Source organism: Neopelma chrysocephalum, unplaced genomic scaffold (assembly GCF_003984885.1).
Source record: "Neopelma chrysocephalum unplaced genomic scaffold, ASM398488v2 Primary Assembly neopelma1_323, whole genome shotgun sequence".
Lineage (NCBI taxonomy): Eukaryota > Metazoa > Chordata > Aves > Passeriformes > Pipridae > Neopelma > Neopelma chrysocephalum.
The window spans coordinates 744,703-771,938 of record NW_020897986.1 but is presented as its reverse complement, the minus strand read 5'-3'; the positions used below and the strand labels follow the sequence as shown (position 1 = coordinate 771,938).

At 39.9% G+C, this 27,236-nt stretch overlaps 1 protein-coding gene across 3 annotated transcripts in view; it reads right to left on the bottom strand.

Moving 5' to 3' along the window:
* Window positions 1-27,236, bottom strand: part of METTL15 (methyltransferase like 15) — a 90,938-nt gene that overhangs the window by 29,412 nt on the left and 34,290 nt on the right. For all 3 annotated transcript variants that reach the window (XM_027705300.1, XM_027705299.1, XM_027705298.1), the window contains exon 3: window positions 25,809-25,945. In XM_027705300.1, coding sequence (XP_027561101.1) covers window positions 25,809-25,945 — 137 coding nt within the window. The remainder of the gene's footprint in view (window positions 1-25,808; window positions 25,946-27,236) is intronic.

Below are 27,236 nucleotides of genomic sequence, written 5' to 3'. Positions count from 1 at the left end.
AACTACATGATTTATGTCTAATAAAATGTTAACAAAGGTGATAGAGGGTATAAAAATAGTACTTTCTACCTCATAATATCCTCTTACTTAGATTTGAGAGGGCAAAACAAGGCAGATATTATTTCTCTTTCGTTTTTCAAAACATATGGCCAAAACTAGAGTAAGCAATTTTGAGTGGAAGTGACATTTTTTAAACATTTATAGTACCTTTACCCAAAAGACAGTATAGTCAAATTCAAGTCGTAAAAACCTGCACTGCAATGGATCTCTGAGTCCCACTCAGATAAACACGTTTAGTAGCAAGAAGCTTTCCCTTGTCTTTCAATTTGTTCTGTAGAGCAACCATTGAACAAAACATTGTAAAAGATTTTTGTAAAGATTTTGTAAAAGATGCAAACAACAGCTTAATTGGTTCAGTGATTCAGCCAAACAGATAATGGGCAAAACTATGGTGCATGTATGGAGCTGAATATTGAATCCAGGATCTTTCTTGAATACTTAACACTTAACACTTGAATTTAGGGACATGGTGGACTTGGCAGTGCTGGATTAACAGTCGGACTTGATTTCAGAGGTCTTTTCTCACCTAAATAATCCCCTAATTCTTCCAGCTGTGCCTACAAACAAACAGAGGTTTAGATGTGCAAACTATGGTTGCATCCACAGGGAAGGGAGTGGACAATACTCCTAAGGTAATATAGAATGCTAGAGATAGAAAGACTGACCTCAGGTTCCTCAAACTTTTATCTGTGTCCCACATAGGTAAGACGACACCGTCCTGATCAAACATTAGCATTAAGCATTACTAATCTTTTCCTTTCTAAACCTAAGTATGATCATATAATATTGCCAAAATATAACCAAGAAGAGCAACAGTATTTTCCACTTCAGGACAGCTGAAATATTGAGGGACTTCCACAAAAGAGGATATATCATGTACAAAAATAAGGTTAGAAGAAATATGCTGTGTTGTCAAAATGTTATCACCATTTAACTGAGCACATCCAGCAGCTCACAGTCCACCTCCTGTTTGTGGAGACAGTTCAGTTATGGCTTTAAAAGGGCTTCAACTGGGGGAAGGGGTGGGAGAATTAAGCTCCCCCAAGCAAATTCTGAACTAGAATTGAAAAGGATTTCTCCTGCCATGACTCCTCACAGAGGCTGGGGGTCCGTGGTGCCACCCAAACGGAGCAAGAAGGTTGGTCCTTTAGAGAACAAATTCCCCTGAGATGGTGCTCCCCCTCTTGCCTTCAGCAAGTCACTAATAAATCTCTTTCTCTTGATGAGCAAGTCTTATTCATCTCAAATAATTTCTGTCTTGAGCACCTTTTTAAGTATTCCTGGGAGAACAGGCGTTATTTACATTTCAGCAATCTAAATGTGATCTACGTAATTGAAATATTTGTCCCATGCTCTGCATGTCTGCAAATATCCACTGAAACTTTTGTTCACAATTAAAAAAACGCTCATGTTGCTCCTAGAAAACATGCAGCCAAAATAAATCCAGTTTGTCTACAGTCCCTGTAGAGTTTACCAATCTATTGTTCAAAGTTCGAGACACTGAGTTTTAGACTCAGCATATGTTATCATTTAAACACTGATTCAGATGATACTAAATAGTGATGAAAAATCATAACCACGTTAGCATTTAACACCTGCTCCCTTCAAGAGCAAAAAGCATTAGGACAGTTAGTACAAATCTGAAGTAAAAAAAAAAGTAATGGGGGGAAAAAACCTGCCAAAACAAATTCTTACATATTCATTCTCATGAGTAGCTCAGGTGTGGCAAAAAATAGCTTACCACGTAGACTTCAACATTTTCAGCGCTGAGTTGTCACTGCATTTTCAGTACTTGATCCTGAGCAGAAAAAATACACTGAAAGCAAAAGTTGTCTACAAGTACCTTTTCAAAATAGTAAATTATATCCTATTATACATTGCAAGATTTTTTTTCAGCTGCAGAACAGCCCTATTTTTCCAGTAGGTTTTTCCCTCCAGTGAGTACCAGAAAATAATTTAAAAAAAAACCAATAACAAATAGCAATGTGTAATAACTGCGATTTCAAAATACAATCTACTACAAACAGTAGATTCCTTTTATAAAGACAGAGCAGCTTTTAATCCCCTCAATAAAGGTGACTATTTTACTCGATGTATTTATTTAAATTGCAGTGCATATAACTTCCTAATTATTTCTGACACTGCAGAATAACCATCATATTTTAAACACATCTTCAAAAACACTGCCTCAGTTTTGTTTGGTTTGCTTTGGCTATTTTTTTTCTCCCCTAATATCAGCTGATGCATTTGTCTATGCTGGAAGAAAGAATTCACCTCAAGAGGGAACAAGTGTTTCAGCCACAGGTTTTTATGAAGAACAAACAGTCAGAGTGGTGACAGGAATCTCTAAGTCTGAGCTTGCCAGGGGCAATGGTGAAGCAACACACATTTGCTGCCTTGGCTATGTCCCCATTTTTAATCAGTAACTCTAGTCTTGTGTTGCATTGAAATCTCTATCTTTTGTCTTCCCACTGGGGACTTTCTTATATGACAGAAGCAGCAAAATATCCCGTTGCTCTGAATAACATTCCGAATTCTTCATTTGTTTAAAAGCCATTAAACAATTACCATTAGAGAGCACAGAGGAAGGAGCCCTGGAGCAGTACATGGGCAGAAAGGCACTGATGGCTCCCCTTCCTTGCACAGCTCCTCACAGTGCTCATCCTGCCATCACCTGACACAGTTTGCTTTCACTTCTTGCAAACACCACTTGACTCAAGAGTCAGAGTTGAGCAATTTCAATAAATTCTTTCAACTGTCCATGAGTACTTTCCAACAAAAGCCAAAGAAATGTGTAACCCGGAACAATCTTTGATTCATTAGTAAATGTATCTTAAATCCCTAGGAGACTCCATAAACCAGACTATAAACCAAAATAAGCAGTATAAAAGTTGACAGAACATCAACATTCCCTCTCCAAGCTGCTCCACTCCAGTCCAAGTTCAAGCAAAGATCTTGTGCAACTAATCCAGTTTACGGGTATTACATCAACTTCTTCAAAATAAGGCAGGTTTACTTTGTAGTTATTAAATAAGCAAACCTTCCCAGTAGTATCTGCATGAGGTTACAAAATTCTGTCTACAACTTGCAGACTTTACCAGGCAATTCCATGCTTAGCCTTCTACCACAAATGTAAGAGTTCTTTCACTTAGGATAGTGGTTCATCCCAGATGTACGACCACTTTTAACTACAATTAACAACTATAGTACAGTTTTATGGATTGGAGGTATTCCTCCTATCATTTCCTTTCTCTTAAATGGAACTCAAAATTTAAGTGAGCATCACAGGTGCCAATCATAAAATTTTCAAGAAGAAACCAAAAATGCTATCTCTCAGTTTTGAGACCTTCACTTTTCTTTCAGTTATTAATTTTTTTAATACTTACAGTACTGAGGATTAATTTCAATATTTTTTATTTTAAAATTAAGAGAATTTTTCCTAAATAGGGCAAAAATACCATTCATTTTGTTAATAAGCTATCAACATCTCACTATACTACTTTATCACAGCAGCTTTAAAAGTCCTTACATTTTACAAAGCACACCCCACATCAAGGATTCCCTGGAAGTTTCTAATGCTTTTTTCTTTAAAGAAAATATTAACCACTTGTTCAATGTATCAACACATTGCCTTTGTCAATTTAGATGTTTAATTATAAACATCTTAAAAGTCAGAAATAATAGAGATGTACAAATTTTGTATGTATTTTAGTCATCACTTTTAGGATGAAGAAAGAAAAAACAGTATTGTAGGCTCATAAATACCAGAGCTTTGGCAATATATAAAAATACAAATTATGGCCCACATCACTGTAACACTTCAGGATAGGTGATGACCATCATTAGACCACGGAAGTTCATATGTTCAGTTCCTCCAAGCTCAAGACCAGTGTATCCCCAAGAACAGGAAACGAAGCAAAGGGGGCAGGAGAGCTGCGTGGATGAGCAGGGAGCTCCTTGTAAATCTCAAATGCAAGAGAGAAATGTATGGGATGTGGAAAAAGGGACAGGCCACGGGGGAGGACTATAGGAACATCATCAGGGTTGCAGAGATGCAACAAGGAAGGCCAAGGCTGACTTGGAATTGAATCTGGCAAGGGATACGAAGAACAAGAAGGGCTCCTACGAGTACATCAGCAGCAAAAGGAAGATTAGGGAAAATGTGGGGCTGCTACTGACTTAGATGGGTGTCGTGGTAATGCAAGACACAGAAGAGGTGGAATTACTGAATGCCTTCTTTGCCTTAGTTTTTACTGCTGAGAATGGCCCCCAAGTGTCTCAGAACTCAGAGATAAAAGAGGAAGGCTGGAGAAAGGAAGACTTCCCTTTGTCATAGAGGGTTGGGTTAGAGATAGGCAGATTTAACACCCAGAAATCCATGGGTCCTGATTGGATGCACCCACCAGTGCTGAGGGAACTGGCAGATGTTCTTGCTATGCCACTCTCCATCGTCTTTGAAAAATCATGGAGAACAGCAGAGGTGCCCCATGACTGCAGGAAGGCCGATGTTACTCCCACCTTCCAAAAGGGCAAGAAGGAGCACCTGGGAAAGTACCAACCAGTCAGCCTCACCTCCATCCCGGGAAAGGTGGTGGAACAGATCATTCTGGAGGTCATCACAAAGCATGTAGAAGAAAAGAAGGTCAACAGGAGAAGTCAGCATGGATTCACCAAGGGGAAATCATGCTTGACCTGCCTTTTATGATGGCATGGTAGGATGGGTTGGCAAAGGGAGAACAGTGGATGTTATCTACCTTGAGTTCAGCAAGGCTTTTGGCACTGTCTCCCATAACGTCATCAAAGGTCAGCTCAGGAAATGTGGGTTAGGTGAATGGACAGTGAGGTGGATCAAGAACTGGCTGAATGGCAGAGCTCAGAGGGCGGTGATCAGTGGAGTAGAATCCAGCTGCAGGCCTGCAGTCAGTGGTGTTCCCCAGGGATCAACACTGGGTCCAGCCTTCTTCAGCTTGTTCATCAAGGACCTGGACGAAGGGACAGAATGCACCCTGAGCAGGTTTGCTGATGATACAGAACTGGGGGGAGTGGCTGATACACCTGAAGGCTGTGCTCCCTTTTGGGGGGACCTTGATAGGCTGGAGAGTTGGGCAGAGAAAACCCTGATGAGGTTCAACCAAGGCAAGAGTAGGGCCCTGCAACTGGGGAAGAATAACCCCAAGTAGCAGTAGAGGTTGGGGGCTGAGCCAGTTGAGAGCAGCTCTGCTGAGAAGGCCCTGGGATGTTGGTGGGTGACCAGCTGACTGTGAGCTGGCAGTGTGCCCTTGTGGCCAGGAGGGCCAATGGGATCCGGGGGGCATTGGGAAGAGCGTGGCCAGCAGGCTGAGGGAGGGGAAAGACAAGGAGCTACTGGAGAGGCCACAAAGATGATGAGGGGTCTGGAGCATCTCTGTTATGAAGAGAGACTGTGGGACCTGGGCCTGAAGGGATCTCATCAACACATACAGGTATCTCAAAGGCAGGTGTCAAGAGGATGCTGCCAAACTCTTTTCAGTGGTGCCCAGAGACAGGACAAGGAGAAACAGCCATAAACTAAAACACAGGAAGTTCCACCTCAACGTTAGGAAGAACTTCTTTCCTTTGAGAGTGACAGAGCACTGGAAGAGGCTGCCCAAGGAGGTCATGGAGTCTCCCCCTCTGGAGACTCAAAACCATCTGGACCTGTTCCTGTGTCACCTGCTCTAGGTGACCTTGCCTTGGCAGGAGGCCTGGACTGGATAATCTCCAGAGGTCCCAACCTTCAATAAATGCAAAGTTTAACAGTACTGTGCAAGTTTATCTGAGGGATAAAGACACTGCAAGAATGAAAGCTCCTAGAGCAAAGTGCTGGAAAGCACTCACTTTTATAATTATGAGCCACAGCATAAGCAAAGAATAGAACAAAACTTCTGATGAAAGTTCCTGTTAACTTCTCTCAAACAGAAACAGGATGAGCCAATCTAGCTAAGGGAAAATACACTATTTGAAATGTATTTTTACAAGAAAATCACATAATGTGTCATCATGATGTGTTCAGAAGATGGTGTGGTATGATCATATTAACTGCATATCCAAACTCTTTTAAGTGCTAATTGTAGCATGCAAACTTTAATAGACATTTTCAATTTATTTACTATACTGCACAACATGCATCACATCCACAATTTATGCACCTTCCGTTGGAGCCACAAGGGCAATTTTAGACAAAGAATGATTGCAATCAGAGGACATTTAACTGCTGTAGTTTCAGCTTCTTTCCTTCTCTTCACTAAAATATAAAACCACAATTGTTTGACATTTAAATCATATCGTCTTGCAATAACTGCACAGCATTGAAAGCCCTTTAAAAATATTCAAACTAGAATATGTGTTTCCAGAAAGAACTGTGAAGCAATCACATCAACTTCAGTCTAGTTTAGGAATAGTGATAGCTGTTCATTTTGACCTGTAGGCTCTCCAATGCTTAATTCGAGAATATTTAGACATTCATACCCTTGCATGCAGCTCCCAAAGCAAAGGAAACTCAAGTGGCTTTCAGCACTGTGGATCAAAGCTCACATACATGAAATCCCACCCTTATGAAAAGCTGGTGACAGAATTAAAAGTTACCTAGATTAAGTCTAAACTTTCACTAGACTTGAGAACTATAGGAGCCTGCAGAAGCAGGGGAGTAAACTGTGCCCCCAATGGCAATAATCTAAATCTGTAATCAAATTATGTAAGTACTACTATATGAAATCTATGGTCAAAATTTTGGAGTGAGAAAGGAAAGTTTGCCAAAGTTTTGTTCAGAAAAACAAGAATTGCCTATGTATAAGTGAATGCAGCCAAGTAACCTGGAGAGAAGTAGAGAAGTGTGGTCAAAAGAAAAAAAAAAAAGGAAATAATATATCCCATTGTTTCACATTCAGCGAAGTTTTGCCTCTTTGGAAGGCACTAGCTATCATTAGTTAAATGTTTATTAAAAATTTAATCTTATTTGAAAGGATCCTGAGGTTTAAAAAAAATGTAAGAACACCAGAAGAAATTATACCCTTTAGACAGAAACCTTCAATATGGTCATAGAGATGGTCAAGCTCTTCTAGTCCTGTAATGTCTGAAGACACAGTGCCTTCCTGCTCTAATGGCAACCTCCAAAGTGACTTAGAAATTAGAGGGAAAAAAAAAAGAAAAAAAATGAAAAAATTATATAATACTGACATCCATTGGAGTGAATGCTCTTGAGAAAAAGCCATGCAGCAACACTTGATTAACTGAATAATCACTGCATTAAATATAAAGAGGAAGGTTTAGGTTCCACATAAAATTACAACAGAAAAATCATTATCTGAATTGGTTCTTTGTATTCCTTACAATAAAACAAACTTTTGTAGTATCAGGTGCAACCAATAATACTCACTTTGACTTCTATAATTTATTTTCTTTGTTCATCAGCATCAACTGCACCACAGGCTCCTGCTGCTTATTGTCCTGGTCGATTTTAAGCCCTTAGGTGACTTGTTAGCAAATGATTCGGAAATAAAAAGTGACGCAAAAAGCCACGTAAATCCTTATTAATTATTAACTCACTCTACCTCCAAGCCACCTGCAGTACTTCTTAAAGTTGATTATGGGACAGAAAGACGTCAGAAAGCCAAAACATTGAGAACATTCTGGTTCTAGTTAAAGGGTGCACATTTTTTTTCATATAAAGTTCTATTAAAATTGTCGTTCAAGCTTAAAATATCCAAAGAGTTTGACTAAAATGCTTCACAGATGTGTTAAGCCTATAACAGGTGGTGACTGGATTGAGCAATTGCAGATGAACCTTGCTGACTTAGGGTACGATCTAAACTAATAAATTATACTTTCCTATTTTCTTTAAATCATGTAACTGTAGAAAAAAGTCAAATGTAAGTATTGAGTCCCCTCTGATGTTCCAAGGTAGGAGTACAAGCCAAGGCCAGATGCTACTTTAGAGAGGAGCTTTGCTTCCCAATACAACAATGCTTCCTAAGAAGCACTGAACCTCAAACCACAATTCTTTTTTTCCAAATCTTATCACAGGTAGTAAAGAAAACAAAGTTCCTAGATGACATTCACTTGCTGCTTTACTTTTACACAGGAACCTACAAAAAATCCCCCCAAAAGCTTCCAAGCAAAAAACCTTATAATTTGCTGTTTGCAAAAAATAATTTTCAGCTTATCATAAAGTTGCTCAATATTTACAGCACAGATTTTGGTTTTCATTGGATTGGTTTGTTTTTTTTTTTAAAGGACATATTCAAAACAGCTTCAAGTCAGTCATAATTATTTGGGGATTTGCCAGCATTTAAGTTCACAGCACAACCAATATTTTTAAAAGAAATAGAAAAATTCAGGTGAGTCCAGCTTCATCTCTAACAAGTATAATGCTCTCTGCTGAGTTTAAGCAAAGTTATCAATGACACAACTGACTTAAACTAATCTTAAGAGATCATTCCAGTAACTGATGTTTTACACAATGTTTCTCCTCTGCAATACCTTTCGAAGACAGAAAAATAAATTATAACATATTTCTCCAATGCAATTGAAACTTTTCAGTACTAAGAGTATCAGAAATTACATTCATTTTTTAACAGAAAAACGGGACTGAACACTTCATGCAATTAATCAGAAATGTTCTTCCACATATTTATTAACAGACAGTCTGCATTCTCACAGTGATGCTGATGAAGGGTCTGGAGCACAGACCTTATTGCTCTCTACAACTACCCAAAAGGAGGTTGTAGCAAGGTGAGGGTTGGTCTTTTCTCCTAACCAGCAAGCGATAGGACAGGAGGAAACGATCTCAAGTTGCGCCAAAGAACGTTTAGGTTGGATATTAGGAAAAATTTCTTCACCAAAGTGGTTGTCAAGCACTGGAACAGGTTGCCCAGGGAGGTGGTTGAGTGACCATCCCTGAAGGTACTTAGAAGGCATGTAGATGGGACATAATTTAATGGGAAACTTGGCAGCGTTTGGGTTGATGGTTGGATTCCACGATCTTCGAAATCTTTTGCAACCTAAACGATTCTATGCTTTCTGAGAATCAGTAAACTTTCCAGAAAGGAAACAAATATAGAAGTACATTAAAACTGGACTAAGGATGTATGTTTAGGTAGTAAGAAAGTTCTGGGCCAGTTCAATATAGCACCAGAGGGAATACTTGTAGTAAACTATGCAATACTCATAGCAACAAAAATAAGGAATTGGTAAAAACCTTTCAGTACAAGAAGTAAGCAGTCCACAAATATTTGACTTCAGGTGTGTCAGCTCCAGAGACAGCCTCAAGCAGATTTTGGAGGAATGACAGTGAAGGGTGCATTAACAGATTATTCCTCATGGAAGGAATAGAATGGTCTAAAAATATTTTCTAACATGGACATCCTAGATCTAAGCTGGACAGTGTCACTCTGCATCTAAGTCTTTAGGCAAAATTGCTGATGATGATGATGGCAGTGAAGAAGACAAGTAGCAAACTAGAAACCCCAGGATTCAGGAAGAGCTCAGCCTTTTTAGGAAATAGGTAAATAAGAGGCCTCATGAGGCTCTCCTGACATGCGAAGGAACTGAGGACAGTGGGTCAAACCCCGTGAAGAATTTTTGCAAAGTGCAAGGGAAACAAAAAGCCACAGCAGCCACAGCAAGATGGTTTAACTGGGAAATCCTGACAATGCCAAAAAAAAGGAAAGCCAAAAAGAAGCAGCAGCACAAGCTCCCAGAGCAATCCTGAGCTGATTTGCACTGGGCTGAAATTAGGAATACCCAAATCTGTCTGAAGATAAAACTGGCAAGGAATATGCAATGAAGACAAGGACAACTGGAGAACGGCGCAGGTGACCTAGTAATAAATTTCTCTAAAAAGGCTGAGGCAGTTTAAGCCTTTGCCTAAGTATTTGCTGGCAAAATCTGCCCCAAGTGTTCACTAGCAAAGACTAGGAGGGAAACATGCTAACAGCACAGCACAGGAGGACCAGGCAAGATGGTCACATCCAGCAGTTGGACATGGACGAGGATATGGGATTAGATGACACATACCAGAATGTGTCAAGAGAGCTGGCTGATGTTATCATGTCAGCTTTAGGACAGCTCCCTGATCACTTTGACAAGGTCAGTGCCAGGATAACTTCAAAAAAATGTCAGGAAGGATTTTCCAGAGAACTACAGACTGGCAGATCTCAACCTTCATCACTGTGGAAATTACACAGTAAGTCCTCATGGAAACTAGTCCCCACCACATGAAGAACAAGTCAACATAGATTTATTTAAGGTAAAACACTCCTGGATCAACCTCACTGCTTGCTAAGACAAATTACTGGCTCTGTGGATTACAGGTAAACAGTAGATTTAGTAGATTTTAATACAGCTTTTGATTTTTCTCCTCTATAACCTTGGTAGCCAACATTAGAGCAACAAACAATGTATGGGCAAAAAGCTGGATTCAAAGGCTATCAGTACAATGGATCAATGTGTGACTTGCACCTGGAAGTTTAACAGGAAAGGAGAGCTTCCTTCCACAGAGAAAGCCCTGTCAGACCTACCAGGGGATCTAACTGTGAGTTGAAAACTCAAAAGCAAGGTTCACTAATTAAAGGGTTTACACTGCATATGTGAATGCAGAATTAGGGATAAACATTCTTGTGTACCATAATTTTATTAAATATTTATCTATTTCTATTAAGTGTGCAACACTGACTTAGAGGAACTTCTGGTTTGGCACCCAAATACTGACATTTCTTTCTGTAGCAATGGTTAGAGAGAGGGGAGAACAAGGCATTTTTAGTACTGCACACTTCTATTTTTCAATATTCAATATCTTATTTATTATGAGAATTAAAAATGGAAACATATTCTTTTGAAAACAAGAAATTCCCCTGATTATACAATGAGATTCAGTTCTTGTTTCTAGCCTTGGTAAGATAAAGGTCTTCAAGCCATGAAGTCATTGCACAGAAAGAGAAGTACAGAATTTTAAAAAGTTTTTAAAATTCAATAAAATTTTGTTTTATTCATATTTCTTGCTGCCATGTATCTGAATTTATAATAAACTAGTGTCTCAACCAAACAGCTATGAAAAAGGACATCAAATTAATATCAAAAGCCTAGAGAGGCTTCTTTTTCAGTCCATTTTTCATCTGCGAAATATTCAAGGAAACAGAATTCAAGGTTTCCTTCAGACATAGCTTTGGTGCCCTGTCCATCAGGTATGTGACAATGCAAAACAAAGGAACAGAGGAGACCAAGAAAACCAGTGTCTTCCATGTCTTCTGCTCAGTTCTGCTAATATTCCAAACACCCAGGAACAGCAGTATGGAAATAAGCATGTCTACCTCAACTTCAGCAAGGATTTCAGCACTGTGTCACACAACATCCTCACAGGTAAACTCAGGAATTGTGGACTAAATGAGTGGACAGTGAGGTGGACTGAGAACTGGCTGAACAGCGGATCTCAGAGGGTCACAATCAGTGGCACGGGGCCTGTCACCAGCGGTGTCCCCCGAGGTTCACAACTGGTCCCAGTATTGTTTAACTTACTCATCAGTGACTTGGATGAAGGGGCAGAAGCCCCCTCAGCAAGTTTGCTGAGGATACAAAGGTGGGAGGAGTGGCCAATACCCCAGAGGGCTGTGCAGCTCTTCAGAAGGACCTCGACAGGTTGGAGAGATGGGCAGAGAACTGTCCCAAAATCAGCCAAGGTCCTGCACCTGGGGAAGAACAACCCCATGCACCAGCACAGGTTGGGGGCTGACCAGCTGGGAAGTAGCTCTGTGGAGAAGGACCTGGGGGTCCTGGTGGATAACAAGCTGCCCATGAGCCAGCAGTGCCCTTGTGGCCAAGGCCAAAGGTATCCTGGGTGCATTAGGAAGAGCATTGCAGGCAGGGAGGGGATCCTGCCCCTCTGCTCAGCCCTGCTGAGGCCACATCTGGAGTGCTGTGCCCAGCTCTGGGCTCCTCAGTACAAGAGAGACTTGGAGCTCCTGAGCAGGTCCAGTGGAGAGCCACAAAGATGATTAAGGGACTGGAGCATCTCTCTTACAAGGACAGGCTGAGAGAGTTGGGTCTGTTCAGCCTTGAGAAGAAATGACTGAGAGGGAACCTCATCAGTATATCTGAGTCTCTGAAGGGAGGGTGTCAGAGGATGGACCAGGCTCTGCTCAGTGGTGCCAAACAATAGGACCAGAGGCAATGGGCAGAAACTGATGCACAGGAAGTTTCACCTGAATATGAGGAAGAACTTTCCTGTGCAGTGACTGAGCACTGGAACAGGTTGCCCAGAGAGGGTGTGGAGTCTCCCTCAGTGGAGATATTCCAGAACCATCTGGATGCAATCCTGTGCCATGTGCTCTGGGATGACCCTGCTTGAGCGGGGAGGTTGGACCAGATGACCCACTGTGGTCCCTCCCAGCCTGATCCATCCTGTGATTCTGTGAAATTCTGTATTACAAGAGAGATCTCATCTACTTTGTACTATAAAGCAAATATTAAAACCAGAGTAAAGTCTAGTCAACAGTTTCATGATTGGCCATATATCTTATTATTACCAGCCATTTTAACTATTATTGTTAATCTCTTGGAATGTTTATAATGGGTTCCTTTGAAGGCAAAAGAGAAAAATATTTTAATTACGCATTTTATTGTCAGAAGACTAAATTTTTTCCATGGTACAGTGTGCTTTCTGAACATGCAGAAATAAGATCATTCACACTACACAAGTCATATACCACAGTAGAAAAATCCTATCTTAAGCACACTGTAAAAATAAACCTGTTTGTGGTGTTCCCCTCATTACCAGGATAAAGAACACCACACTAGCATTAACCTTCTTACTCGGTCTTTCCTTAGCTGCAGGTTTTGACATATATAATAGACTGACCTTGAGAACAATAAGTCTCTGCCTGAGAAAATTTCACCTTACATACACAAATTTTTGTTAGCTTGAAAGTAAGAAGCTGCCCTTTATGCAGCATCCAAGATGGTCAATTCACTCTAAGTGAAATGAGCTTTTTTGTAAAACAAAAGTTTAGCCAAGTGACAGTACTGATTATTCAAAAGGCACACACATTTCTGGTCCTGCTAGCTGGAAAAGTAACAAACTGAACATTCAATTCTGTTGTGACACTGCACTTTACTTATTTATAGAAGATTATTTTTAATTATTTATTTTTAGAATATGAAAATGTACTACCGTAATTTCATATATTATCAGTTCTTGGCTTAAAATATTATCAAATGCCAGAAGGTTACATCTTAATATGCTCACCAAGGATACTTAATGTACTCACCAAGTGCTAATATCCACTTCTTTTGACAAAGGCAGACTGGGATGGGTTGAATCCAGTTAAGTGTTGGGTGTCACACATTACTCCACCTTAGTCTAGACTGTATTGCAAGGGATCAAAACTCATTCTAATACTGAGATGAGATTTTTGCCTTGTTTTTTGCTGCAAATCACTCTGTTCATCAGGAACAGCAGGTAGTCATGAAGGAGATGGAGGATGAACTACTACCTTAAACTGATAGAAGATAAGATAATATGTGGTACATATGTCTTTAGAAAGGGCAGGCAGAGACAGTGCAGCAGTGGATTAAACCTTTCCTGGTCACAGAAAAGTTGTGGGGTTTAACAGCTAGTCTCCAAGTTTTGCATGAAGTCATTCCTAGGGGTTTTTGAGGGCCAAAGGTGCAAGTTTTCATGAATAAAAAACAAACAAACAAACAAACAAAAAACCCCCAAAACCCCAAACAAACAAAAAAAAACAACAAAAAAAGACAACAACAAAAAAACCAAACAAAACAAAACAAAAAACCCAACAAAAATAAAATAAAATAAAAAAAAAAAACCATGCTTTCCCAGAGAAGGCTTGGAGAAAGGGAGTGCTCCTTATCCTCCTCCTTCCTTTCCCAGCCAGGCAGGTGCATAGATCAACTTGAAGATGAATGGTCAACCTGGATATCATTATCAGGAAGAATTTGGTTGTTTTTCTGACTTGTATTTAAAAATTGAAGTTCCAGCAGCCCCTAACTTCTCACGACCAGAGTAAGACTGACAGTATAAACAATATCAATATTACAGATGGTTTCTGCTGTTGAGACATGATTCTTGTATTACTTCTTAAGAGATCTGAGTGTGTCAAGACCACTTACTAGTCAATATTGGTCTCAAACACTTGCATCATTCAGCAGCAACAAGGCCACAGGGAACTTCCATTCCAAGCTACACATTTTCCCCACTGATGTTTTACACAGAAATTCTGAAAATCTCTCTATACAAATCTTTGCTGCTTGATGTATTTTTCAGGCATCCAAATACAAAGCCAGCAATTAACTGCCTGATTTTACTTTCAGTTCTTTCAATGCTCTGTACAACACTTGGCACAGCTGAGTCACCAAGACCAAAATGAAATTAAAATGCAAATGATGTTTATTATTATGACAGGCAAAAAATAGAATTATGTAGTCAAACTCAAAGTAATTCATTTTTATGATCTATGTCACTTATATGCACAATCCTAATGCATCTAAGAATAACAGTATTTGAAGTACAATGACTCAATCAGAAAAAATAATCTGAACTTCTCTTTACATTTGTGCATTTCATAGTTAAGTTTGAAGTTCAATACTGATACAAAAATGTGTTTACAAATATTTTCATTTAGTTACCCGTTTTCCTTTTTATCAAAGTAGGAGAAATAAAATAATGAATCAGAGGCTATCAGGTTTTTTTGTTTCATTTAGCTACTTAGTAAATTATATGTTTAGCTTAAATACCAATGGTCTTGACCTTCTCTTAGCAAGTGACAAGTACCTTTTTGTCAATATATTTCCACCTTCACAGGAAAATGCTGGTATTTTCTGCTCTCAAAAATAATAATCTATCTACTGATGAAATAAACTTTTGCCTGTATTGTTTGATACCAAGGAGTATTTCAATGCAGTTGATGTCCTCTTGATTTGCGCAGAGCGCCTCAACACCTCCTACTGTAAATGTGAGCAAATAAACAAGCTAAATATACAGCTCTTGACAAACAAAATAAAATACAAACTGCTGCTGAGGAATGGGAAGATACCATCTTCTCATTAGAACTAAAATATCTGTAGACAACCAGCTACCAGGTGCAAAACCTTCTGATTAAAACCTATGTTCTCTTTCCCTCCTCCTTCTCATCAGAAGGAGGAGTTTTGCTATTATGAAAAACTAAATTTTTTTAAAAAATGAAAGCAGTCCTGTATCAGTTTCCTTTAAAAACACTGATTATTTTTATAAACACCAAACTGGCTCGTTACTATGTGAAAATATGCCCAGAACTCAATTGTTCAGCTACAAAAAAATTGCTTTACATGTTTACAAAAGATATTTCTAAGTATTATTGAAACATACATTTTAAAATGTTCTTAATTAGAATTTAAGTTCAACAAGCAATCTTTTACATGTATTTCAGTAATGAAGTGGTTATAAAAGTAATATAAAAGTCCCCAAGTCATCTAAACACCTACAAGAAACTTTTTCATTCAAACCAAGAAGATGGAAAACTGACTGAAAGAAAAAGTCGATGTCTCCTTTATGGATCATAGAAGTTCAAAGAATATTTCAGCTTCGTAATTATTTACTTTGGGGGAAGGGTTAAGAAATTTTTTCCTTTTAGAAAAAAAAAACTTATGACCCAAATCACAGAACTGTCCTCAGAAACACTCTGCATTTAAGAGCTACAACATTAAAGATATTCTGAGCACTTTTATACCACACTGATATAGATGAATTAAAAAAGAACAAGAAGAACGTAATGAACATGTCTGAAACTACTGCTGATTAAAGTAACACTTAGCATTGCATTCCATGAAGTTGAGCTAACAGGTATATATAACATCCCTAAAAATAAATTAAGGATCTGGACATTTGTACTGAAAAGGAATTCAAATCACCCACATTCAGCTCCATGACCTTAACCAATACCCTAGAGGGGTTTTGTTTGTTTTAAATTACTTCAGAAGCTTCTTATCCCTCTCCATCAACTTAAACGACAGTCCTCTCATTCTGTAAGAACAATTAGCATTTTACAGTATTCCTAGAAACACTGATGAAAAACTGTGATGGAAGAAAACAAACATTCCATTGAATGTTTCTTGGTCAACATCTGTGGTCTAAAAGCTGTAGCTTCTCAGGCTAGAAAGCAATTAAGCTGCTTGGCCTATACTTCCCTTGCCTAAAGATGTCTCAGATGATTCAGACCATATTGACTGCCTGAAGGATGAGGTTGGACTAGATGACATCCTAAGATCCCTTCCAATGGGAATGGTTTTGGTATTGTGTCATTGTTCAGCGATGGTATTCCCCAATTTACTATTCCCACTGAAACACTCCAAACCACGTGTCGCTTGCTCCCTCCTCCTTCCACCTCCCTCCCCCCCTGTAGGGAATGAAATAAGAAAACAAACAGTAAAAGCAACAATATTAATAACAGAGTGTAAAAGAGAAGTGAACGATTCGCAAGTTGAGTGCTCATCACGTGGAACCCAACGCTGCCCAGCACGACTGGAAGGGGCTCATCCCCCTGCCCCCTGCACATGAGGTGAGGTGGTGCAGAACAACCAAAGGGTCCTGGCCATGCAACTGCAGAAATTAACCCTGTCCTGGCCACAACCAGGAAGAGAAACTGCCTAAACCAAAACTACCATCAAAACTGATAAACGTCAATTATTCGCAAGACTCTAAATTTCACTTGATGTAAAATGACTCAGTAACAGTAACAGAAAAAAGCATGGACATAAAACAGTTCATTATTTTAAACCTAATGCTTGCAGTCCTTCCTTCAGAGCTTCAAATTGACCAAAATTTCTTCTAAGATTTTTCCCCCTAAAATAATATGATGATTCAGCTTCTTCAAGACTACTCAGATCAAAATTATAGCACTTTGTTTTCCTCGACCGGTAAGTTGTAACCCTGACTCATTTGACTGGAAATTATATTAAATCTAATAGTGACACATGGGATGTTATGTATGAAAACAAAGACAAAAGTCCAGGTTTATGATATGAAATTGAAAATAATTTTAATAATATAACTATCTTATAATTCTGTCAAAATAAAATATATAAATATAACATTAAAAATATTAATAGAATCTTGTAAATAGAATGACTCTTGGTAGGTTCATTAGTATTTAATCATTGTCCAAGTGTATCTATTGCTAAAGAAAAGCTTTAGTGGGAGTGTCAACATAACCACATGCCTTGAAATTAATGCTATTGTGTATATGAAGGCAGTATTTTGCCATAGCTATGGTCTTAAAACACACTTTACTACTTCAAGATGTAAACAGTGCTGTTACAACCCGCCACTGAGACGGGGTAACAGAGGTTCTCATTAATAGAGGCCTTGGGATGGATTAGAGAAATGACACTGAATGATTGGTGTGTATATATATATATATATATATATATATATATATGGTGTAGGGTTTATTTTAGAACAATTTGGCTGCAATGGAAAGGAGGTATGTAGCTGTTTTGGTTGTTATAATTATCTACAGTAATATAACAATATAAAAGTATAAAAATGTCTCTTAAGAAAATATATAATGAAAAGAAAGACAGAGAAAGAAAGGATGAGAGTAGATAGTGGAGAGGAAAGACAGACAGTGAACAGGAAAGTCATCACCACTCGTGGATCCAGCGACAGGACTTGGTTGTTGCACATCAGATGTCTGGTTGGTCCAAGTGATGGTCGAAGTCTTGATCTGTGGGGTGTGGGGGAAGCCCATAAAACAAAGAGTTCAACAGGTTAATATGCATCCAGGCTCAGGTGGGAACACCCAGGTACCTCCCCTGGGGGGGAGTTTTAACACTGTTGATCAGGAGCAGTCTGATGGTGGAAGTGGTGGAAGGCCCCAGAAATGTGCCTGGGGTCACTTCAGTGGTCACTGGCGGTCACAGATCCCATCCTGTCCCAAAACTTGGGGTGATATGTGCATGGGCAGTTGCCTCCTTTCCCACAGTTTGCCACAGTGGGAATTTTTGTCCAGATGCATTAATCAGGATGTGCCAACCAGATCTCATCTTCACCAGGCCTGGAATTAGTGCCTTCCTGTCACAAATTCCTCCCTTCTGTGTTTATCTCAAGTTCCCACTGTGGTAGCTTATCTTATGGCAAGTTCCTCCTGCAGCCTTGACCGTGTTTGAGACAGGCAACCGTACTCTTAAGTCCTTACAAGTGCAAATGAGGACTTCTCTATTATGTAACCAGCATATGAAATGTAAACTCAGCTACTAATATTGAAAATGGTCTGTAGTCATCTCAAAATGAAGTGGTAGAAACCTTTTCTGAACTTGAAATTACCAGACTACAGTCTGTAAGAGGCAAAGATTTTGCAGCCCACGTTATGTCTGCAATGAAAATAAAATTAAGAAGTGCACATACAAGTTATTAAATTGCCCTTTCAAGTGATGTAATGTTGGTAGTGAAATTTCTATAATTTTGCTATGTAAGAGGAGCCTGATACTCAAATCACAGAATCAGTCAGGTTGGAGAAGACCTCTAAGATCGAGTCCCACCATTAGCTCAGCACTGCCAAGTCCACCACTAAACCGTGTCCCCAAGTGCCACATTTACACAGCTTATAAATCCCTCTAAGGATGGTGACTTCACCACTTCCCTGGGCAGCCTATTCCAGTGCTTGACAGCCTTCCCATGAAGAAATTTTTTCTAATATCCAACCTAAACCTTCCCTGGTGAAACATGAGGCCTCTTGTCCTATCACTTGTTACCTGGGAGAAGAGATCGACGCTCACCTGGCTACAGCCTCCTTTCAGGTAGTTGTAGAGAGCAAGAAGGTCTCCCCTGAGTCTCCTGTTCTTCAGGCCAAACACCCCCAGCTCCCTCAGCGGCTCCTCGTAAGACTTTGTGCTCCAGTCCCTTCCCCAGCTCCATTGCCCTTCTCTGGACACGATTCATCACATCAGTTTGTTTCTTTTAGTGAGGGGCCCGAAACTAATCAATGGTGTGGCCTCATCAGTGCCAAGTCAAGGGGGACAATCACTTCCCTGGTCCTGCTGGCCACATTACCCCTGATACGTGCCAGGATTCCACTGGCCTTCCTGGCCACCTGGCCATGCTGCTGGCTCATGTTCAGCCACTGTTGACCAGCACCCCCAGGTCCTTTTCCACCGGGCCACTTTGCAGCCACTCTGCCCCCAGCCTGTAGCACTGCAGGGGGTTGTTGTGACCCATGTGTAGGACCCAGCACTGTGTTTTTCTGCCCCTCATACAGTCGTCCTTGGCCCATTGATCCAGCCTTTCCAGATCCCTCTGTAAAGCCTTCCTACCCTTCAGCAGACCAACACTCCCACCCAGCTTGGTGTTGTCTGCAAACTGACTGAGCCTACACTCAATCTTCTTGCCCAGATCCTTAATAAAGATATTAAACAGGGCCAAATACTGAGCCCTGGGGAAAACCACTTGTGACCAGGCATCAACTGATGTAACTCCATTCACCACCACTCTCTAGTCCCAGCCATCCAAGCCAGTTTTCACCCAGCAAAGAACACACCCATCCAAGCCATGAGCAGCCAGTTTCTTCAGGAAACAGTGTAAAAGGCTTTACTAAAGCCCAGGTAAATGACATCCACAACCTTTCCCTCAGAAGTTGACAAGGTTTTAACAAAGCACTAAAGGGTCAAGATATCAAGCAATGTAAAAAGGGAATAGAACCAATTGTTAAAAGTAAACTCCTGTATTTGTCTTCTATGTCAGGGTAACTTTGAATTTGGCCCAAATTTAGACCAGGAACTCAGCGTACTGAAGGATCAGGCTGTATGTATGAAAGCAAGAAAAGGTTTCCAGTCATTCTGAAACTTGCACAGTTGGGACTTCAGCAACATGAGAAAGAACTTTTATTCCTTATGCTTTTACATGGACACATATTTGGGGTTGTTACCCAAATAAATCCTTTGGGAAACAAAATAAATGACAGAAGAGCAATATTTTAATATAATGGCATTTGAGGGTCTTTTTACCGCTCTCAATTGAATTTTTCCACCTCATATTTAAGGCTTAACACTTATCTTTGTTGCTTGCATTTGAGAGGCAGCCAGGTGTTGACATATATGGAGAATTCTTTAGAAAGAAATAACCCTATAGGTAACCAATTAAGTATATTTATATATAGTCAAGGCACCATTATAATGAATATGCCCTGACTGTACATTAATTGTATCCCTTATGCACTACAGTCAAAAGTTAAATACTAGCTTGTAAAAATAACATATAGCAACAGGAAGCGCCAATATATAATATGCAGCTACAATTCATAAGCACTTAAAATAAGCTTATTGCAACTGAAAAAAAGAAAAAGAAGTTCTGTTTTCCCTAGAACCAAAAATAAATTCTATTTTCCCCACAGCTGATGTTTCTATCCCACTTTTTCTGCAAACTCAGTGTAACCCTGAAAGCAAAATCCACAAGTACCCTCACACCTCAAAATCACTTTAGAACTACAAAAAAATGACAGTCAAATTGTATAAGGAATTTTTATACCATTTCTCCATACTTTTGGGGCACAATTTCTTATTCTGCTCAGAGAATTACAAAGCACATATTTTCTCCTCTGCGTAGGCTTTGCATGAGTTTCTCATACTTGGAAGCTTTCGATGATATTGGTTAATTGCCAGATTTCAGCCACCTCTCTAACCTCTCCCTTGCAGTGGGCGTGAAAGGGTTTACTTGTAATATATATTGCCCCTGACTGAATTTTATCTTGTTCTCCCGGATTCTCATCAGCAATTCCCAAGTTAGAGGTTTCCCCAGAAAGTACGTCAAAGGATTCCCACCCACACACTGAATATTTAACAGACCCTGACCCATTTTCTCCTTATTAAAGCAGCACTACATATTTTAAAGAATAAAAATAATAAACAGAGACACTAAATGAATGTAAGAATTGCAGTGGGAAATCTACCCTCTTCAGATTTTAGTTCTGACAAAATTGTTATCAAAAAGCAAAGAGACACATTTAAAATACAAACATCAAAAGTATTTTTCCTCAGTGTTTTCATTCTGTGACTTATTACTCCACCCATCTTTCACCTAAGTACAAGGAGGACTTTATTTATAAATTCTGAATATAGAAAAACCCCCCAATTTAGCCACACTTATCTCCTCTTGCAACAGTATGTATGGGTATATTTCACAGATCATAGAACTGTTAGGGTTGGAAGGGACCTCTGGAGATCGTTCAGTCCAGCCCCCCTGCCAAGGCAGGGTCACCTAGAGCAGGTGACACAAGAATGTGTCCAGGTGGGGTTTGAAAGTCTCCAGAGAGGGAGACTCCACGACCTCCCTGGGCAGCCTCTCCCAGTGCTCTGCCACCCTCAATGGAAAGGAATTCTTCTTGATGTTGAGGTGGAACTTTCTGTGTTTTAGTTTATGGCCATTGCTCCTTGTCCTGTCTCTTGGCACCACTGAAAAGAGTGTGGAATCATCCTCTTGACAACTGCCTTTGAGATACTTGTAAGTGTTGATGAGATCCCCTCAGGCCCATATCCTGCATTTTGTCCTCATAACAGAGATGCTTCAGACTCCTCATCATCTTTGTGGCTTCTACTGGATCCTCTCCAGTAGCTCCTTGTCTTTCTTGAACTGTGGACACAAGAATTGGACACAACACTCCAGATGTGGCCTCACTAGGAATGAGTAGAGGGGGAGGATCCCCTCCCTCAGCCTGCTGGCCACGCTCTTCCCAATGCCCCCCGGATCCCATTGGCCCTCCTGGCCACAAGGGCACACTGCCAGCTCACAGTCAGCTGGTCACCCACCAACATCCCAGGGCCTTCTCAGCAGAGCTGCTCTCAACTGGCTCAGCCCCCAACCTCTACTGCTACTTGGGGTTATTCCTCCCCAGTTGCAGGGCCCTGCACTTGCCTTGGTTGAACCTCATCAGGGTTTTCTCTGCCCGACTCTCCAGCCTATCAAGGTCCCCCCAAAAGGGAGCACAGCCTTCAGGTGTATCAGCCACTCCCCCCAGTTCTGTATCATCAGCAAACCTGCTCAGGGTGCATTCTGTCCCTTCGTCCAGGTCCTTGATGAACAAGCTGAATAAGGCTGGACCCAGTGTTGAACCCTGGGGAACACCACTGACTGCAGGCCTGCAGCTGGATTCTACTCCACTGATCACCGCCCTCTGAGCTCTGCCATTCAGCCAGTTCTTGATCCACCTCACTGTCCATTCATCTAACCCACATTTCCTGAGCTGACCATTGAGGATGTTATGGGAGACAGTGTCAAAAGCCTTGCTGAACTCAAGGTAGATAACATCCAGAGCTCTCCCTTTGCCAACCCATCCTACCATGCCATCATAAAAGGTACGTCAAGCATGATTTCCCCTTGGTGAACCCATGTTGACTATTCCAGCATGGATTAATCCAGCTGGACCAATGACTCCTGTTGACCTTCCTTTCTTCTACATGCTTTGTGATGACCTCCAGAATGATCTGTTCCACCACCTTTCCCGGGATGGAGGTGAGGCTGACTGGTTGGTACTTTCCCAGGTGCTCCTTCTTGCCCTTTTGGAAGACGGCAGTAACATCGGCCTTCCTGCAGTCATGGGGCACCTCTGCTGTTCTCCATGATTTTTCAAAGACGATGGAGAGTGGCACAGCAAGAACATCTGCCAGCTCCCTCAGCACTGGTGGGTGCATCCAATCAGGACCCATGGATTTCTGGGTGTTAAATCTGCCTAGCCAATACCACAAAATCAACTCTGTTGGAAAAGTCCTCTGAGGTCACTCAGTCCCAACATTTCCCTATGACCCAACACTACCATGTCAACTAGACCATGGCATTAAGAGCAATATTTTCTTTAACACCTCCAGGGACTTTGGCTCCAGCACCTCCCTGAGGATCCCATTCCAATGCCCAATCACTCCCTCTGTGAAGAACTACTTCCTAATGTCCAGCCTAAACTACTGCAAAAACTACTGCAAGACTCAAGATCCGTCATGTAGTCGATGTGCTGGAATTTATTAACATCCCCAGTTAACACATCCAATATTCTGTTTTAAGTAGAAAAAAAAAAGGCAACAGAAAATTCAGTTGAGGTATGACTTTCAGTGTGCCCATTGCATTCACAGTTTCAGACACTGGGAATCAGATTTTGCTGGTTATAGTTACATAACAGCCTCTTCCCCCACCGTGTGCTGTCACCTCCGAAGGAAGGGAAGCACTTCAGCAAGTCAGAAAACCCCTGCCAAATCAGCAGTATTAAACAAAAGAGGTGAAAAAAAAAGTCTAGAGCAGAAAAACAATGAAGGAGGTTTATACTTCTGTGCTGCAGTTATTCAGTCGGATGCTTCTTACAGAAGGGACAGCCCTACATCCCCCTTAGATTGCATCTGCATGCTGCCATTGCCTTTTTTAAGCTGGCACAACTGTTTCTGGGGCTCCCTGGTGAACCAAGGAACTACCTAATCTGAGAATGGACCTGACCAGATACAGATGTCAACTGGATGAATTCCCTGAGCTTTTGATGCCCACACAGACTTGAATTGAACCGATACGAGGTTTATTTCTAACACAGTGCAGAAAGTAGACAATAAAATCCCATAATATTAGATCAACCATCTTTTAATGAATATTAAAAAAAAATCCATTTATAAAAGCTCCAAATCTCATACATAAATCCCTTATACTCAACTGATTTGTAATCAAACACTAACTTTACCTGTTATTTATAAATTATATACTTATACCTCCTCCTTTCCCCTTGCAACTGACTTCCCAGGGATAGCAGATTAATAATTAGCACATACACCATAAATGAACATTCTTTTATCTTAATGTTCGACACAAACTATTATGAAAAAAGATATGTTTACCTTCTGGAAAAGGATCTACCTGTTCTTTCTAATAAGACAGACAGAAAATGAGGGAAAACACCAGAGCAAATAAGAGCACTGCTGTATCTTACAATACGTATTCAGGTGGCATGCAGTCATCTTTCAGTGATCAAGACTTTCTATCAACAACACTATGCTATTTAAGAATCCACTTCATTCTAAGGATAACTTGCATCTCTACAGGTGGACAACAACATGCCTGAAGTCCAAGAATCAGTTTTACAAACAAAAATAAGAACTAGGAGACCTCCTTTGTCTAATAAACCACAATAAGTACATCAACTATAACACTATATTAAATTAAAGCTCACCCTTTCACAAATTTAAGCAAGGAGAAAATTAACAAGGTCAATCAGTAGAACAGCATCCAACACTTGTAAAATCCATCTGAAAAATAAACTTTTTTCACATCCAGGTTTTCATAGGATACTTTACAGATAAACATATATTGAGTCAGAGACTGTACATTGTTGTCTTACATTGTGTGAGTGTTTCTAAAAGACTGGGTTTTTTTCTATGACACAAAGAACAGAAGACTTTACAACTCCCGTGACATTTGGCAGAACGTGTTTGCAGACTTAGATTAAAAGGAAACGGACTTTCCTTGACAATATTCTCCACAGTATTCTTTCAAAAAGAGCATTCTCTGGAGAAATAACAGTTGAGAGGAATTCCACAAATCTGTAAGTTTATACTGCATGTCACTTCAACCCACAAAGAATTGAGAATTAAGAGAAATATATTGAAGTGTTTTTACGGAGTGGGATGACTAGAAACTGAGCCATGCTGTCTTGTCACATGTTTGCATTTCTCCCACTGGACCTCTGTCAAAGACACTTGAAGAAAGGAATGCACAGTTTAGCCTTTTATCTTAGAAAAGATGAGGAATACCTTCAGCATTGCTTAAATATTACTGCTGACTTAGAACTCCTTTTTATGTGGGAAAATTTCACTGAACAACCAAGTGTTTCTTCAGCCACCTCTTCCAGTTTTCTTCTTCTTGGAAATACTTGTTTTTCCTCATGTAAAAGCTATTTTGAAATAAATACTCTAATATTTCAACCTGACAGTGGGCATCCTCTCCTTGTTACTTGACCTAAATGTCTTAAGTCTTAATTATTTCACGTGATTTAGTTTTTTATCTACATACTCTTACTTCTTGGTCAAATTTGAAAAATATCACTTTCTGAAAAGCTCATATTCAACTCTACAATGCACTTTTTTGCATGAATTCAATGATGTTCTGCCTGGGTTCTTTCTTGAACAAAATAAAGGAACAAGAACTTTGCATAACTAAAAAATTGCATTTAGCAATTGTTCATTTTTTAGCAAATTCAGCACTATTTAAAAAGAAAATCGAAACATAAGCTATACACAGAAATAGTAGCTTATTAAATTGTTCAGTAGTTTCTGAAGCCAGTGGCAAAATACTTAGCAAACCTAATACTGAATTACAATTATTTTGGAGGTTTTCAATTAAAATATTCATAAGCCATATTTAAATGACCTCATTATTTAAATTCTATTATTCCATTGTTTTTTGTGAAATATTTACCACAAAGATATGTTTTTGTACCACTCTGCCATCAGAACCATCTTAAGGCAAACGGAACCCGTGAATCTTTTCTAAATCCATTTTTAAATGTAAAATTGGCTACTTGATGCATGCTCAGAATTAAGAGTACTGAATATGCATTTAACTCCAAAAATCTCAGAAGAAGCTGCATGTGAACATCTCCTGCTTAACAGGGTACACGCAGCATATAATGCTATTCTACAATAAGCCGTTAAAAACTATAAAAATATATTAAATTATGTATAAAATGCCAAAGTATCAACCATATTTAAGAGAGGAGAAGACAACTTACCGGTAGGATTCTGAGAGCTGCTGAGCTATCCTGTAAGCTGTGGGGTCCCTGTCCAGGGCATACACTGTGATGTCGGTGGCTCTCTCCAGAAGAGCCGTCGTGTGACCTCCGGCTCCAAACGTCATATCAAGGAAACACTGTGGAGTGAAAAAAGACACCACCTTTACCTCAGAACAGGGATGAACTGACTGTTGATTTAAAGCTTCTTTTGCCTATATCTCTTATATACTGGAGGAAAACGTACCGATGCCTTTCTGGAAATATTTTTGTGTTTTGTGCAGAATTGCAACCATGTCAGAGTAACCTTTTCAGGGGTTGTGAACTCCCTCCTAGCAATCCTTCCAGAACAAAAGGTCAGTCATTTGGTACAACCAACTGCAGCTTCCTACTGTGCCCATTTCTTTACATTGTGTGTTCAAAGGAAAGCCACTTATTGGACCGCTTTATTTGGCCTTGCTCAAATTGATGGATATGGGATTATAGGCAGTAATTGTACCATTTATTTTGTAAGAACATATCTAAAAGGACAGCTGATGTATTGCGTAGCAATTAAAAAAATGACACTATCATAGTTTTATACCAGAGATCAAAGTGTGATGACACATATATTATCCTGACTGGCACTAATCTAACTAGCCTAGAAAATGGAAGTTTTCAAGACAGTACCATAGATTTTCGGTTCACTGTGCTGTGTATTTAGCCATGTATTTAGGTTATTAATATACACTGATGCTCAGTCCTGATATATCTTCTCTACCATCATAACATGTTAATGTTAATTAGATGCAGAATAGCACAGGAAAACCCACCTTAACAGCAATCCCACTTCAATTGCTGATGTGACATACTCTGTGGGCTGGAGTTATACCTTTTGATAAGCAATAAATATTTCCTTGCTTCTGAGGAATACTTATTGCCTATGAATATATACCAGGCCTGGTTTTTTTCTTTACAGAAACTAAGACTGGAAGATTATTAGTAATACCAGGCAAACACATCCACTCTCTCCAGTCTTCTGGACTAAAACTGACAACACATTCGAGGAACGCTGAATGTACTCTAAAACATATGTAGGTACAAATTCAGCACCAATTGAGTAACACTGGGCTTTGCTGTGTGCTGGACATTTTGTCCAAAAGGATCCTATGAGAGACAATATTGAAAGCTTTACTGAAATCCAAAAAGATTCCATCAACTGGCTTCCCTTGATCAACTAAGTGGGTTACCTTGTCATGAAAGGAAATCAGGTTTGATAAGCAGGACTTGCCTCTCAAGAAGCTGTGCTGGCTGTGACCAATGACTGCGTTTTTCAATACTTCCCAGAATAATCTTCTCCATAACTTTACCAGGCACTGAAATGAGTCTGTAGTTTCTGGGGTCCCCCTTCTTGCCCCTCTTGAAAACTGAGACAACGTTCACCAGCTTCCA